Source organism: Microtus pennsylvanicus, chromosome 3 (assembly GCF_037038515.1).
Source record: "Microtus pennsylvanicus isolate mMicPen1 chromosome 3, mMicPen1.hap1, whole genome shotgun sequence".
NCBI lineage: Eukaryota > Metazoa > Chordata > Mammalia > Rodentia > Cricetidae > Microtus > Microtus pennsylvanicus.
In genome coordinates this window covers 40,853,701-40,868,870 of record NC_134581.1, presented here as the reverse complement: position 1 = coordinate 40,868,870, position 15,170 = coordinate 40,853,701, and the positions used below count along the sequence as shown (strand labels likewise).

The 15,170-nt window shown below is 38.5% G+C and overlaps 1 protein-coding gene across 4 annotated transcripts in view; it reads left to right on the top strand.

Moving 5' to 3' along the window:
* The window catches only part of Senp6 (SUMO specific peptidase 6), an 88,363-nt gene extending 83,371 nt beyond the window's left edge, over window positions 1-4,992 (top strand). For all 4 annotated transcript variants that reach the window (XM_075965127.1, XM_075965126.1, XM_075965128.1 and 1 more), the window contains 4 exons: window positions 1,406-1,494; window positions 2,935-3,003; window positions 3,087-3,237; window positions 4,470-4,992. In XM_075965127.1, the coding sequence (XP_075821242.1) occupies window positions 1,406-1,494; window positions 2,935-3,003; window positions 3,087-3,237; window positions 4,470-4,679 (519 nt within the window). In that variant the 3' untranslated portion in view covers window positions 4,680-4,992. The remainder of the gene's footprint in view (window positions 1-1,405; window positions 1,495-2,934; window positions 3,004-3,086; window positions 3,238-4,469) is intronic.
* The last annotated feature ends 10,178 nt before the right edge of the window (window positions 4,993-15,170 follow it).

Here is a 15,170-nt window from a genome sequence, read left to right as displayed (position 1 = left end):
AATTCAAGAGAAGCTGTAACATACTATTTCTTAAATTTTCTTTTTATTTATATTTACTTTATTTGCATTGGTGTTTTTGCCTCCATGTATATCCATGAGGGTATCAGATTTCCTGGAACTGGAGTCACAGATAGTTGTGGGTTCTGGAAATAGAATCTGGGTCCTCTGGAAGAACACTTAACCACTGAGCTGTTTCTCTAGCCCTTAAATCTTTCTTTCTAAAAATTCTATTTGTTTGTTTTGTGTTGGACACACCTGCAAGCACAGTGTGCGTGTGGGAGTCAGAGCACAATTGCAGGAGTCGTTTCTCTCCTTTTTCTGTGTGGGTCCTGGAGATCAGACTTGGTTTCTGGTTTCAGTGCTAGGACGGACCTTCAGTTGTTGACCTAGTGTGAAGATACTTTATGCTGTACAGTTTTCCTTCTTGCTCAGTCTGGTAGGGGTTGGTGTTCTGTGTGTTATCCCTAGTTTAGAATGCATAGCTGTAAGGTACTCATTAGTTAGTTTACTTAACAGGCACCTCCTCTATGTAAAGGAAGACTAGGTGCCCACTGTAAACCAAGTACTGTAAATGGTACAGACCTCAGTAGTCCTATTCAGAAATGTGGACTGAGATATGATTGAGATTTTAAAGTTGCTGTTGTTACTTGTTTTTCATTTGTTTGTTTTGGTTTTTCGAGATAGGGTTTCTCTGTGTAGTTTTAGAGCCTGTCCTGGAACATGTTCTGTAGACAAGGCTGGCCTTGTACTCACAGAGGTCTGTCTGCCTCTGCCCCCCGAGTGCTGGCATTAAAAGCATGCACTACCACCACCTAGATTTTTGAGTTTTTTACATTTAAACAATTTATGTAGGCTTTACATGATGAGAGACATATACAAATATTGGAAATTTGGAACCAATTTCTTAGCACTACTTTGCACTTCAGACTGGGATGCTCATGTAGTGGAAAGGATATGACATTTTTCTTTCACAAAATTGAGTGGAAAGGAAAAACTAGCATAAATCCATCTTCACCATATGTAAACACCCGAAAGTTTGTCCTGGTGAGATTATTTATTGGGCAGAGGTCTTGTTGCAACTGCTGACAACCTAAGGCATATTCAGAACTCACGTAAGTTTGGAAGAGAGAGAACACTGACGCCACAAAGTTGTCCTCTGACGCCCACCTGCATGTTCATGCATATACACTTTACATGCACATAATAATAACAAAGAGATCTTTAATGTTATTGCTTTAGTGTTGAATGAATTTGAATAGCAGGCTGGATTTTCTAGGTCAGTTATCTCCCTGGGACTAGAAGTGTTGCCATTTTATTGGAAAGAGTTTTGTGTGCAATGCTATTTTCTTAGATTATTAGTTATTTCGATAGCAGACTTTTATTAACCAAAGGCTGTCTTTTATAGGATGATAGCAGCGATGATGGACTCCTTGCTGATGAAAACTACAATTCAGAAATAGGACAGTGGCATTTAAAACCTATTGTCTGTAAACAGTAAGCATTGACTGCCTCCTGCAATCTGTGTGACTTTTTTTTTTTTGATTCATAGACTAAAACACACCAGAACAATTCTTACTTGAGAAGAATTCACAGGTATTCTCAGGGTCGAGGAGGAAAAGTTGATGTGCTGTCCAGAGATCCAACAGGGATGCTATTTCTGGTCTCCTCTTCGTAATTTTCTCAGCCTCTGCTCCCGCAGATGCTTACACATCTTCATGATGAACCACTACAACTGTGTGTATGATGTTTTTGAGAAAAAACCTCCAGTAACATGAAGTTGGCAGTTAATGTTAGTTCCATAGCTACTTTATGTGGGCAGAGAGTTACTGAAGGCCGGCCCATCCTGCAGACATGTTTCCTACTTAGAGCTCGCTCAGATTGGACAGAATTCTAAGAGAGGAAGTTCAGACTTGCACCCTGTCATGCTTCATGGCTTGGTGTATCTGAGACTGTGTGCATTACTAGAAGGATAGGGTGCAGGCGGAAGCCTGAGGATGGAACACGTCATTCTCAATCTTCAGAAATACATGTGTGCTGGAAAGTATCCCAGAGACTCCCAAACCGTTAAGTGATACAGATTGCTCCTTTTACTTTGCTGTGGAAAATGTTAGCAAAAACTGCATAATGGACCTTGAAAATTTTATTTGTAAAAGAAAATACAGATATTTAGAAAAAATATAACTGTTAGTTATTTACTTTTTTCACTCTTGGCCTGCAGCGTGGCTCTCCACACACCTCTCTTAGAACTCTATGTTCCCTTGACTCCTTCTTAACCACTGTCCATTGAACAAACCACTGACTCTATATCAGGCCTGATCAATGTAGTTCAGAGTTAGATGTGTGCTTAGCATATCCAAGGCTCTGCATTTAAACCTTAGTGTAGAGAGAAAGATGGGGGAGGTAGAATGAAGAAGAGAATAGATGAACATTTTAAACTTATTTTGGTACGTTAGATTTCCTCATTTATTTTGAGTTTACAGCATACTTCTACAGAATTAAAATTCTGAAGATTATATGTGAGTTGCATAGACTGTTCTAAAATAAAATCTTGCCTAAAAAATATTCTGTCATAAACAAATTCTTAAGATTAGCTATTTGGTTTGCCATACAGCAGGTAAGGACATTTGCTGGCAAGACTGATGATATGAGTTTAATGATCCCCTTCAGGTTGCCTTGGCATATGCATGTGCATATACAAGTTCACACACAATACTTACTTTTATATGGTTCCTTTTTTATTATGCTGGAGTTACATTACTATTCTGTAACAATGTTTAATATTATCATAGATATCTAAATTTCCTATGTCTGAAGGTTTGTTTTCATTACTGAAACAAAATAATATTTCAAGGTTTTTAATCATAAATTCACTGTTTTTTCTCATGCATATGTACATCATAATTTATACTTAACTTTTATTATTTATATCTGCAGACCTTGTATCCTCCTTATGGACTCACTTAGAGGCCCTTCTCGGTCAAATGTTGTCAAAATTCTAAGAGAGTAAGTTCAAAACTATAACCTACCCGTTTAATATACTATAGTGGGTGCAGTAAGTATTTACAAGTGTGTGTGTGTTCTTGTAGGTATTTAGAAGTGGAATGGGAGGTTAAAAAAGGAAGCAAAAGAAGTTTTTCCAAAGATGTTATGAGAGGTTCCAACCCCAAAGTTCCACAGCAGAACAACTTCAGCGACTGTGGCGTATACATTCTGCAGTATGTAGAGAGCTTTTTTGAGGTGAGTTTCAGGTCATTGTATCTGGTGAAATAGTGAAATATATATTTGACCTTCATGTAATGAACACAGTAAGAAACTAATTCATCTTAAAAACGATTCTAAGGAACAGAAACTCCCAAGTTAGATGCCTTTTAAAATATAAAAATACTGTGAAAATTGATCTCAAGTCTCAGGCCTGTTGATCATCTCTGATCAACCTCTCCACCAGCTTATTTTCTATCTTAGCAAATCTCACCTGTGATTTATGCTGTCTCTCCATTCCCATCTCCACACACATGCTATTGCCTCTCAAGCGTTTTAAATCTGATATCTCCATACCCTTATTAAAAGCTCTTCTGACCTACAGCACCCTTTCTACTATTCCTTTTTCACTCTTGGCCTGCAGCGTGGCTCTCCACACGCCTCTCTTAGAACTCTATGTTCCTGTCCTTTGAACAAACCACTGACTCTCTTTTAAAGTCATGTGTGTACATGACTGTTCCTGCTGCCACTTTCTAAGTCCAGAATGCTAGTGAGATTCTCTTGTCTTCTCCCTTCATGGCCATTTTCCGAAAACTCTTATCAGGTTATTCTCACCAGGTTTATATTTAGTGGCTTCCTGGTGCTAATGAGCTAAAGAATGAAACTCTTCTGGTGTCCTATATATAGCTGTGTATCAGCCAGTTAGAAGTCATTCTGTTTATTACTGTGCCATGTCTCCAGGCCTCAAAGCTCACTGGCCTGATGCTTCTGTCATTCTTTGCTGGCTACCATTTACTTGCTCTCCAGATTTGGTGGTGTTTATTCTACTGCTCTTCATGCTTTCCTGTCCTAATGCTTGCCAAGGTCGGTTATCTTTGTATCTAGCACAGATACAAATGCTGGCATTCTTTTCTCAGGCAGGACTTGTGTTTTGCAGCTGTGGAGACTCTAGCAACTCTTGAGTTCTAATATTGTACAGACAACTACAAACTATTAGTGAATTTGTTTGCTTCTGCTTGAAAAAGAGAACTATATTGCAGAAATAAGGTGTTGGCAGAACTCAGCCCAATAACTGTAGTCTGCCAGCCTTTAATCTAGATGGTAAGCTTCATAATCCATTAGTGCTTTTATCTCTAGTGCCTCAGTACCCGAAGTATGAAACATAACAAGTGGATACATGCTGATACTTAACTTTTAAGTGTTGCTGTAGTTAAAATTCAAATGTTACTCGTTATAATTTTCTAATAGGCTTTTAATCTTCTTATTTTCAGAATCCAATACTAAATTTTGAGCTCCCTATGAATTTGGTGAACTGGTTTCCTCCCCCCAGAATGAAAACAAAAAGAGAAGAAATCCGAAACATAATTCTGAAATTGCAGGAAGAGCAGAGTAAAGAGAAGAAGCTGCTGAAGGACACTTTTTCAGCAGAAACATCCATAGGGGAAGGAGCAGAGCAGTATGCCAGCAGTGTCTCAGAGTGACCAGGAAGCTGGGGCTCTAGCTTCAGAAATCATATGACATTCAACTTTGGTTATAGACAGTAAAGAGCCAAAGTGCTCACTACTCAGAGATTTGGGGAGGGTTAATGCTGTAAAAATGTCACATAAGTAATTTCCAAAGGATTATGTATTAAGTAAAAGTCTGTAAATATGTTAATGAGGCCAATTTTTCCAACATTTATAATTATTTTTTTCACTTTTAGGAAACCTTTGTTATGTATTTTCTGTTAATAATACTAAAATTGCAACTTCTAAACACAAATAAACTATTTATAGGAGGAAACGATTAATTTGATATTCTTTAGTGAGCTTGTATAATTCCTCAGAGTGTGATTTTATTTCATGGGAATATATGTAAGTGTCTATGATTTTTTAAACTTCTGTTCTAAAATACTCAAAAATGTGAAAATATTACATCAGAAACATTTTAGACTAAAATCCGTCTTTATATGCTTGCGTAGCAAGAAAAATTAACATCTTTTCAATTCATGCTTTTTCATGTGTTCAGAGAACCCCCAAAATGTAGTGAATATTTATACTTTTACACAGATACTTAAACAATATTAAGAGCAATCAAAGACAGTACGCCTTGACTTCTGCTCATAAAGCATAAATGCGCTGGCATACACTCTGTGACTCAGGTGAAAACTATCCTGGCAAGTGCAGCTTGAATCTCAAATAGCCAATATTACCTTTGTGTTTTATCTTACAGTATGCTGCAGCCTGTATGATAGAACTAGTTAAACATTTTTAATCTGTGTAAACACAGGAATTCAAATAGGAATTTATTTTTGGTAACTTCTGCTATTTTTTCATTATTTTGTTCACATTGTTTTGATAACGTATCAGACCTTGTGCTTGAGTTTTCCTCTGTAAATTATTTTAAAATGCTAGCATCCTCTAAGTGCATAATGCAGCAAAAACTCTTATTTTTAATTTTCCATTAGGTTGAGAAAATGTGGGTTTGGGCCTGTAGTTCAGTAGAGTGCATGCTTAACAAGGTAGAGACCTTGTTTCAGTCCCCAGTAGCAAAAATAATAATAATAATACACAAATATGAAGCTTTTGATGCCACATTAGTAATTCATAGAGTCCTTGCTTGTATATGTAGAAATTATTATTTTCACAAATGAATGGTATTTCTTCCTTTCAAGTTTAGTATAAGACTTAAAATATGTGTTTTAAGTCATTTTTGTTAGTGAATTTTTAAATGCCCATATAACAACAAAATTATAGTGAAGACCAAAAAATACAACAAAGGATTTTTTTTTAAAAAAAACTTAATAGAAAGTATAAACAAAATTGACAAACTTTTTTTTTTTTAAATAAACTCCATTTTGCCTCAGTTTGAGGGAACTGGAAAAGTTACTGTAAGGACCAGGTACACTGGCACATGCCAATTAAGGCCAACTGCTCAGGGGCTGAAGTACTTGAGCCTGAGTCTGGGAGGTTAAGGTCAGCCCACGATATGGTGAGACACTGTCTCAAACTAAACAAACTATCCTAAAATGCCTGTGGTTTTTGTCTGACACTTAATTGCTATATTTTATAGTGTTAGATAACTTGATAAAGTAAAATTACAGCTTGTCCCTTGGGCTCTTTCTGTTCAGTATTTTTCATTTCAACATGAAAAAATAAAGATTGTATAAAAATAGTTTAAAGTGGAGATCTCCCTTTGAAATGTGTGAGTAGTCCAAGCTGTGAGACAGAACTTTGCAGTCGAAGTCTTGTTATTTGACACCAGAACTGCATGAAGCTATCTGGTGACTTCACTAATTAGATAGAGCTGCTGGATTGGGTTTCTTGTTGGGTAGAGTAACAGTTAATCATTTTTAGAAGAGTTTTAGATTACTTGCCATAAAACTTGTATGTGTCTGAACTGCTGGTAGTTTAGGAGGAAAGGTGTTTAACCAGTCTCGGCCCTTTGGCTTGGCTGACGTGCTTTCTTTAGACAGCCACGAACATGATGGAGTTAACTTCAGTTCCACTCGAACCTGAAACAGTTAGTTTTTCTTTGCATGCAGCTTGTGCTGAACTGAGTCAATTAAATGTAGAAGGTTTTACTTGAAAGCATAAAATGTTTGCCTTGTGTTTTGTCTCTAAAAGGAATTAAGTATTTTCCTCCATAAAGCCTATTTGTAGACTCTGAAAACTGTGTCAAGATAGAAAGTAAATAGAGTAACAGTTCTCTTAAAATTATTCTTAAGATTAATTGAGTTCACTGAGTTTGTTTTAATCAAGAGTTTGTGAAATGATGTACCTGTAGGAGAGAAATGACCCTGTAAGTGATGAGGCAGGTGGCATTTGTGTAGAGCAAGTTGTCATCAAAGCTGCTATATGGCGTGAGGGCATACTCTAGACTACCAGTTCCATGTCCAGGATCAGCTGTGGAGAACAGCTTTAAGCAAGTTAAACAATTTCTCCACAGGCTTCTCAAAGTCTTTAGTGTGGTAATTAGTGTGAAGGATTATTAAGTGAAATTACAAACCACTATATATATAGTTTGGCCATATCTTTCATTCCCAGAACTCCTAGAATGAACAACTTAAGATGTCTTGTGAACTTAACTTCAAAAGAAGATGGTTTTGAAACTGATCTGAAGGTTTAAAAAACATTTTTCAATAGTTGAATTTATTATTTAGAAATTTGAAAGTAACTGGGCACTGGTGAAATAGTTTTATGTGAAGCTTTTTTTTTAAATCATGAAAATAACCTTTGTAAGGAAAAAGTTACAAATTAATTTTTTCACATTAGTGCATTCATTTAGGGAAGAAAGAACTGATGATAAGTAATCTTTTGTAAAGTCATCAAATCCCAACAAATGTGGACATAGAAAATCTGTAAAAATACAGAAGTGAATTGGAAGGCTGTTTGGAGGCCTCTCCTCTTTCCATGAACCTTTTCCTACGAGATTGGACTCCCTCTGACTTCCATTCCATCCTTTACATTAGAACTCAATTGTTATTGGTGAACTTCATACCTAAAGACTTGTCTTTCGTCCATCAAAATTTGTGCAAAAAAGCATTCTTTTGTAAACTGAAATAGCTTTATTAATATATTTTGAATATTCTAAACTTGTCTTACTGAAAGTTGTTTAAATTTATAATAAAAGATATTATCATAATTAGATTTTTATACAGGTAACAGAAGAATTTAATTAGACTTTAATTAGATTTTAAAGGACTTTAAAGTTTCAGTGTTTTGAGCACCTAGTATGAAGTAGAGGACCAAATAGACACCATCTTCCTGCTTTCCCAGTGTGGTGGGAAACAGCATTAATTGCCTTCGCAAATGAGTGCCAGCCATAAAAAGCAGTGTGTATAAAGACAGGAATCTCCCCATCTCAGAATGTTAGAGACTTCCTGAAGGGGTGACATTTAGGCCACTGATGGTAGTCTAGGAGAGAAAGAGTAAAGTCTGAAGTACAAAGAAAGTGCTTTGGCTTAAAATGATAATTACTTCATTAATAAAGCATTACTGAATGAATGATAGGCGTTGTGTAGAGCATCTTTGGTGAATGAATTCACTTCCTTAATCTTAGGAGATTCGTTTACTGATAGTACTTCCATTTTGTGAAACAAATAGGTCCCCAAGAAAGTTCGTTTAATTCACAGCGTTAAAGTTGCTAAGTTAACCTTCACTTGATAAATTAGGTACCAGTAAGATATTGGTGATTTTTCTAGAGGTGCACTGTGGTAGAGTCTTCATCTCTGCAGTGGGGTGTAAGGGGTTGCTCTGAATTACGCTGTTTTTAAAGTGATGTCTAGATATTTTCATAGTTTACTAGAATGCCTCGTGGGAAGTAGAGAGGGGGGCTGGAAGTTAATCATGCAGGGCCTTGTAACCACGTCAAAATCTTGATCATTACTGTGAAAAGTTACAGAAGCATTTTAGACAGGAATAACACAGTCAAATGTGCATGCAGAAAAGCTCGTTTATTGATGAAAATGGGACCAAAATGGAAGCAGTAATGAAACTGAGCTCCCAAGGTGTGGCCTGGAATAATACACCTGTGCGGTAGGAATACTGGGAAGACAGAGTGGTCCCATATGAAATGTTCCTCTTAAAAACATGCAGCAAGAACATAAAAGACTGTTTTTTATCCCAATCAGAACTTTCATTGCTTGTTTCTTAAACAATTCAAAGGTAATGCAAGCACTTAAAAACAAGATTAATGTTAGATGTTACTAACATAAGTGTAAAAGCCAAATCATTTCTAAAACTCGTGACATTACCAAAGAGATAAAGAGCATTAATTTTTTTTTTTTGGACAAAGCTTTCTATTTTTAAATACAAGCCTCATGAAAGGAAGATGTAAATTAGAATTAAATACCAACGTTCCGTCACAGAAAAAGACTAGATGGGTCTAAATTAAGAGCAACTCATTCTTGATGTCCAAACTAAGTTAGTTCTACACTGACTTGCCACTCCCTGTCTCCTCGTGTCAGCTGATTGGACCCAAGGAAAGAGCAGGCACGGGGAACAAAATGGAATTAGTGGAGTGGACCTAGGTATTGGGAATTTAGGGAAAGTAGAGAATGATTTGCATATTAGAAGAAAAGTGTTAAATGGAAGTCTAATAAAGGACCTCATTTCTAAGGACTTTCTTATTTTAACCCCTGAAATAAGACTTTCCTATCAAATAAACTTGACTTTGTCTCAATGCAAAACAAAAAAATAAGTTGCCAAGTCTGGTCCCTGGTTACTGACTCGGGTGTGCAGTGTAGTCTACAAATTTACAGACCTAACAGATTACAGTCAAGAGCACACTTGAGAACCACTTATGTGCATGACTTCTTAGTAACATTGCAGTCAGCTGTGGAAGCCCTATGCACCAAGCATCCCCGCACTGGCTTGCTGAAGTATTGTATGAGCTTGTCTTCTGCTACCTGTGTTTTATACCTGAACTGAGACGTGTAATTAAAGTTTTTTTTTTTTATTATGCTCTGAACTTTTCTTTCCTACTTCTTTTTGTGGTTTCCCTTTCCTAATATTCATATTATTTTTCTATGCGTTTACATAATGTATTAAGATGCATTTTTCTTATGAAACTAGGATAACTTTTATAAACGCTTTGTAGAATCTTGTTTCAGCAGTGTCTCTTGGAAATTATTTAGCCTTGTCTCACTTTGTTCACCACTCTAGTTTTGCCTGTGCTATAGAAACACAGAATCTCAGGACTTACCCTTTACAGATCATCATAGGTGTCCTGAGAAGTGAAGAGGAAGGAGGGGGTCTCTGCTCATTCGTTGTTGAGCTCTGCCTGATGCTTCTTTCCTTCTTCAAAGTGGAAAGAAAGAGAGTGGGCAACATATCAACTCGAAGCTTCCCAGTAGAAGCTGCGTTGCTGCCATTCAGTTTATACACCTAGCTTCCAGGTGGACAGCAAAACTTGCTTTTACCGTTTCTTGAGGAGAAGATTGTTTTGTGACTTCCACGGTAGTGGACATTGTGTCTCTAGGTTTTTCTCTAAAGGTATTAACAATTCTTAATCTTGAATCCTTGCGTGCAGTGCTCCTGTTTATTGCTACTGTTGCTTGTCTTGACCACTGGTTTGAATGGTTTTCCTGACAATGTCTGACTTTTACAGAGCACAGTACCATTTTGTTACAGACATATGGGAGGGGCTTGCTGTGTAGTGCGGTGTGTCCTGCCCCCGCCTCGCAGGTCCTGGTAACATAAGCCTATATAACCCAAACCTGGCTGCAAAGGTAGTTTTTCATTCATTATCATTCATTTGTAGATTTCATGTTGTGTTTTCCATAACAGAATTTATTTCTATACATTATTTGGTTTTTAAATCTTGGTTAAGGAGCTCCTTTTTGTCATGGGCAAATAATTTTTACAAGGTTTTTATAAGTGATGAAACTGAGGTTTATTTATCTATATGGCAAAAGATAATGAGTGTTTTGTTCATAAGGGTTTCTTCAAGACTTAGGTTTGTGCCAGCATGATTTATTTATTTACACTGGGCAGTGGTGGTGCACACCTTTAATCCCAGCTTTTAGGAGGCAGAGGCAGGTGGATCTCTGAGTTCAAGGCCAACCTGGTCTACAGAGTGAGCTCCAGGACAGCCTCTGAAGCTACAGAGAAACCCTGTCTCAAAACAAAACAAAATCGTGCTTTACATTCAGCTGTCATATTTCTCATGCTAAATTACTGAGATTTCTGAAATGTCTACTTTTAAAACTTCATCTATTCATTTCATTAAGCCGGATAGCTATAGACAAAGAAAATGTAGTGGAGGTCATAGATTTAAACATCCTTTTATTGAACAAAGAATAAAAAGATGAGAGGTGAAAACGAGTGTTAAGTAGGACAGTCCACTGGACAGTGGAGACGCACGCCTTAACCCTAGCACTAAGGAGGAGAGTCCACTGGACAGTGGAGACGCACGCCTTTAACCCAGCACTAAGGAGGAGAGTCCACTGGACAGTGGAGACGCACGCCTTTAACCCAGCACTAAGGAGGACAGTCCACTGGACAGTGGAGACGCACGCCTTTAACCCAGCACTAAGGAGGAGAGTCCACTGGACAGTGGAGACGCACGCCTTTAACCCAGCACTAAGGAGGAGAGTCCACTGGACAGTGGAGACGCACGCCTTTAACCCAGCACTAAGGAGGACAGTCCACTGGACAGTGGAGACGCACGCCTTTAACCCAGCACTGAGGAGGACAGTCCACTGGACAGTGGAGACGCACGCCTTAACCCTAGCACTAAGGAGGAGAGTCCACTGGACAGTGGAGACGCACGCCTTTAACCCAGCACTAAGGAGGAGAGTCCACTGGACAGTGGAGACGCACGCCTTTAACCCAGCACTAAGGAGGAGAGTCCACTGGACAGTGGAGACGCACGCCTTTAACCCAGCACTAAGGAGGACAGTCCACTGGACAGTGGAGACGCACGCCTTTAACCCAGCACTAAGGAGGAGAGTCCACTGGACAGTGGAGACGCACGCCTTTAACCCAGCACTAAGGAGGAGAGTCCACTGGACAGTGGAGACGCATGCCTTTAACCAGCACTAAGGAGGCAGAGGCAGGCGGATCTCTTGAGTTTGAGGCCAGCCTGCTCTACAGAGCGAGTTCCAGGACAGTTAGAGCTACACAGAGAAACCTTGTCTTGAAAAACCAAAAAGTAAATAAGAAATAGGACAATCAAATGTATTTTGTTCAACAAAGTAGAAAGAAAATGACACAGAATCTGTGAGTGGGAAGTTATACACCATGCCACCATATTCACCCAGACTCACAAATCTGCTTTTTAAAAAGATAAATACATAGTAAGTTCTTAAGCCTAGTGAAAAAATAATAATTTCAAAGGAAAAGAGTTGTGTCTAAGACACAAAAGCAACTTAAAAATGAGACATCAACCTGAACACAATTTGAAAGCATTAGAACAGATTCAAGAAGCAAGAATGACTAGAACCTGCATACTTAGATGCTGGCAAAAATGTCAAGACCCTATGCCAGAAACATGCGCCAAGCAAATCAGATCTGTTGGAACTTTGAGGCAACATAAAATTGTTTCAGGCCATAGAGCCCTTTAGAATACTCCAATTCACTTAAAAACCCATCTACCTGTAAAACAGAGTTCTAGTGGAGGTGGGGATCCTAGGGAAGGAAACAGTGCGATGTAGCTCAGCTGCCAAGCACAGGCGAAGCTCTGGGCTCCCAACACTGGAAGGAGAGGATAGAATATAAAGAAGTAACGATGTATTAAATTATAAAAGCACTTAAAACCATTTGACTCAATGTAAAGAAATTAGGTAGTCTTTTACAGTTGTTGCAAATGTGCTAAGAAAAAAATTTTCAGGGAGAAAATGGAACATTTCCATTCCCATTTTTTTAAAAAAATAATAGAACAAATGAGAAAATCAGATAAAGTGCCTGAATGAATATACCCAAAATTAATTCAGACAATGAGAATATAGAAAAATAATTGGAAAAGAAAAAATATTCACACTAGTGGCAAAGAATTTTAAACAAAATTATGAATAAAGCTAACATGTTGCCTGGGCTTGGCAAGATGGTTCAGTGGGTAAATAAATGTACCTGCTGATAAGTTTGACAATTGGTGTTTGAGCCCATTTCTGCCATCATCAACTCTGGGGTTGCAAACATGAGATTATGGCTAATTTTTACTTGGGCACTGGGGATTTGAACCCAGGTCTTATGTTTCTGCATCAAATGCTCTTATTTGCATCTCCATAGCTTGGATTCTAACTTTTTAAAAAATCAACTTGAATTTTATACACACACACTCACGCACACACACACACTCACGCACACACATATAATATATATGATTGCTGGGCTATAATTATCTGGCAATATTTGATATTCACATATCTATGATATAAATTTTTATCCTGCCCTTGGTCATCTGACTTTGTCTGACTTCAAATGGCACCACATGAACCCTCCCACACAGCCACTGTGCCATTATCTTGAACTCTGGAATGAGACACCTAAAACAGATGGGATTGACCAGCAACTTGAACTACAGTTTCCCCAAGTGTCCCAGGAGGAAAGCAAATGCTTGTTGTTTATGTCATTGAGATCTTTATTTTATCTGGCATATAAAATCTAAGAAGAAATATTAATGGGTTAGCAAAATAATGTTACTTAGAAAAAATACATACACATCTTATGTTTATATATACATATATGTGATTAGAGAGGGACAGGGAAGAGGAAAATGAAAAAAGAGAGGCATGGATGCATACAGTAGAAGTGCATGGCATTTAAAGAATTCTCTCCCTGTGAAACCCATCATCACTGCATGCAATGCGTAGATTCCATAAAAAGCACTAGATCATAAAAAGCACTGAAATAGATCAAGGAAGTATCAAGGAACCACTGCCCCGGAAGTTCCTCATTGACTCGACTGGAGTTAAATATTCTCCTCTAGTTAGCAGCAGCCTAAAGTGCACAAAGCATTACAGAATTCGCAGACTTCAACTTCATCCAGATTTCGCCCATCGTCACATTTGTAAGCTTGACTGAAGCCCATGGACTCTCAGCACCACTGGGAACAGTGGAGAACCAGGTGTGCAGGATGTGAGGGTCATCTTAGGACGTCACTGCTGCAGTCATTGGCAATCCTGGCTGACACAGCAGGCCACACTGCTGTGAGTCATCTGTCCCCGTCTCCGAAGCTTTGTCTCGCTTTGCCCAAGTTTCCTGATGGCTTAGGCCGGGCCCAATGCCAGTGCTGGCTCCAGTTGCAGGTGGTGAGAATCACTTTCCCAAGCAAGGAGGTCTCAGCATCTTCCAAGACATAAAAACGAAGGCTTCTCCACAAAAGGGATGGGAGTTCCGAGAGCTGGTGGCCAAATGCTCACTATAGTCCTGATTATAATCATTCTAAAGTCCTTGGCGTGGTGCGGCCTTGCGGTGAACATGCAGTGTGTCGATCTTCACGAACAAGGGAAAAAAAGGCTATAACCTGTTTTATTTTCTTATTCTTTCTTTTTTTGGAGACAGGGTATCTCTACATAGACCTGGCTGCTGGTTGTCCTGGAATTCAGTATGGAGACCAGGCTAGCCTTGAACTCACAGAGATCTGCTTGTTTCTACCTCGCAGCCACCATGCCTGCCAGTTCTGTTTTCTTAAAATTACATTTTTAAATGTATTTACTTTGCACATGGAGTGGAGTATGCGAAGTTTTATGGTGTGAGTGTGGAAGTTAGAGGTCACTGTATGGAAGTGTTTCCTCCTTCTGCCATATAGGTTCTGGAGTCTGAACTCAGGTCTTTAGATTTGGAACAGGCACATTTCCCCACTGAGCCATTTCTCCTGCTACTAATTGTTTTGCTTTGAGGTAGACTCATTATTTTGCTGAGGCTAGCCCTCAAGCAGATGGAACTGCAGGTGAACGCCACTGTATCTGGGCAGCAGAACTAAAGCTCAGTACTGTAGGTTGGATGGAACATCTCAGCAGGAGAGTGTGTGCTTTGTATGGGTGAGGTATTGGGTTCATGTCCCAGCCCTTCTGAGGCTCTAAACCAAATTCAGTATTTTAAAATGTCATTAAAGGGAGAAATTAATACACAAAATCTAAAACCCTTTTACCAAATAGTATAACAAAGCTGTGAAATGGATGCTCTGAAAAATAGAAGAAAAACTCTTGTGCCAGAAATCAGGACAGGGACAACTGAAGATTTTTGTCAGACGGATGGACAATCTCACAATGTAACCTGGGCTGGCCTGGAATTCATAATGTTGCTCCAGTCTGTCTTTGAAATTGTTGTGATCCTCTTGCCTTAGTTGAGCCAACATGGCTGGCTTTTGTATTTTGGAAGACTAAGGAACACAATAAAACATCACAGCCCCTTTGTCTGGGGTTGATTCGGGATTGTGAAGGGTTCCACATACCTGTCAGCAGTGAGTTTAGGTTACTTGGAAGGTATCCAAAAACAAACCAAAACAAAAACAACCAAAAAACCAACAACAATGACAACAACAAAAAT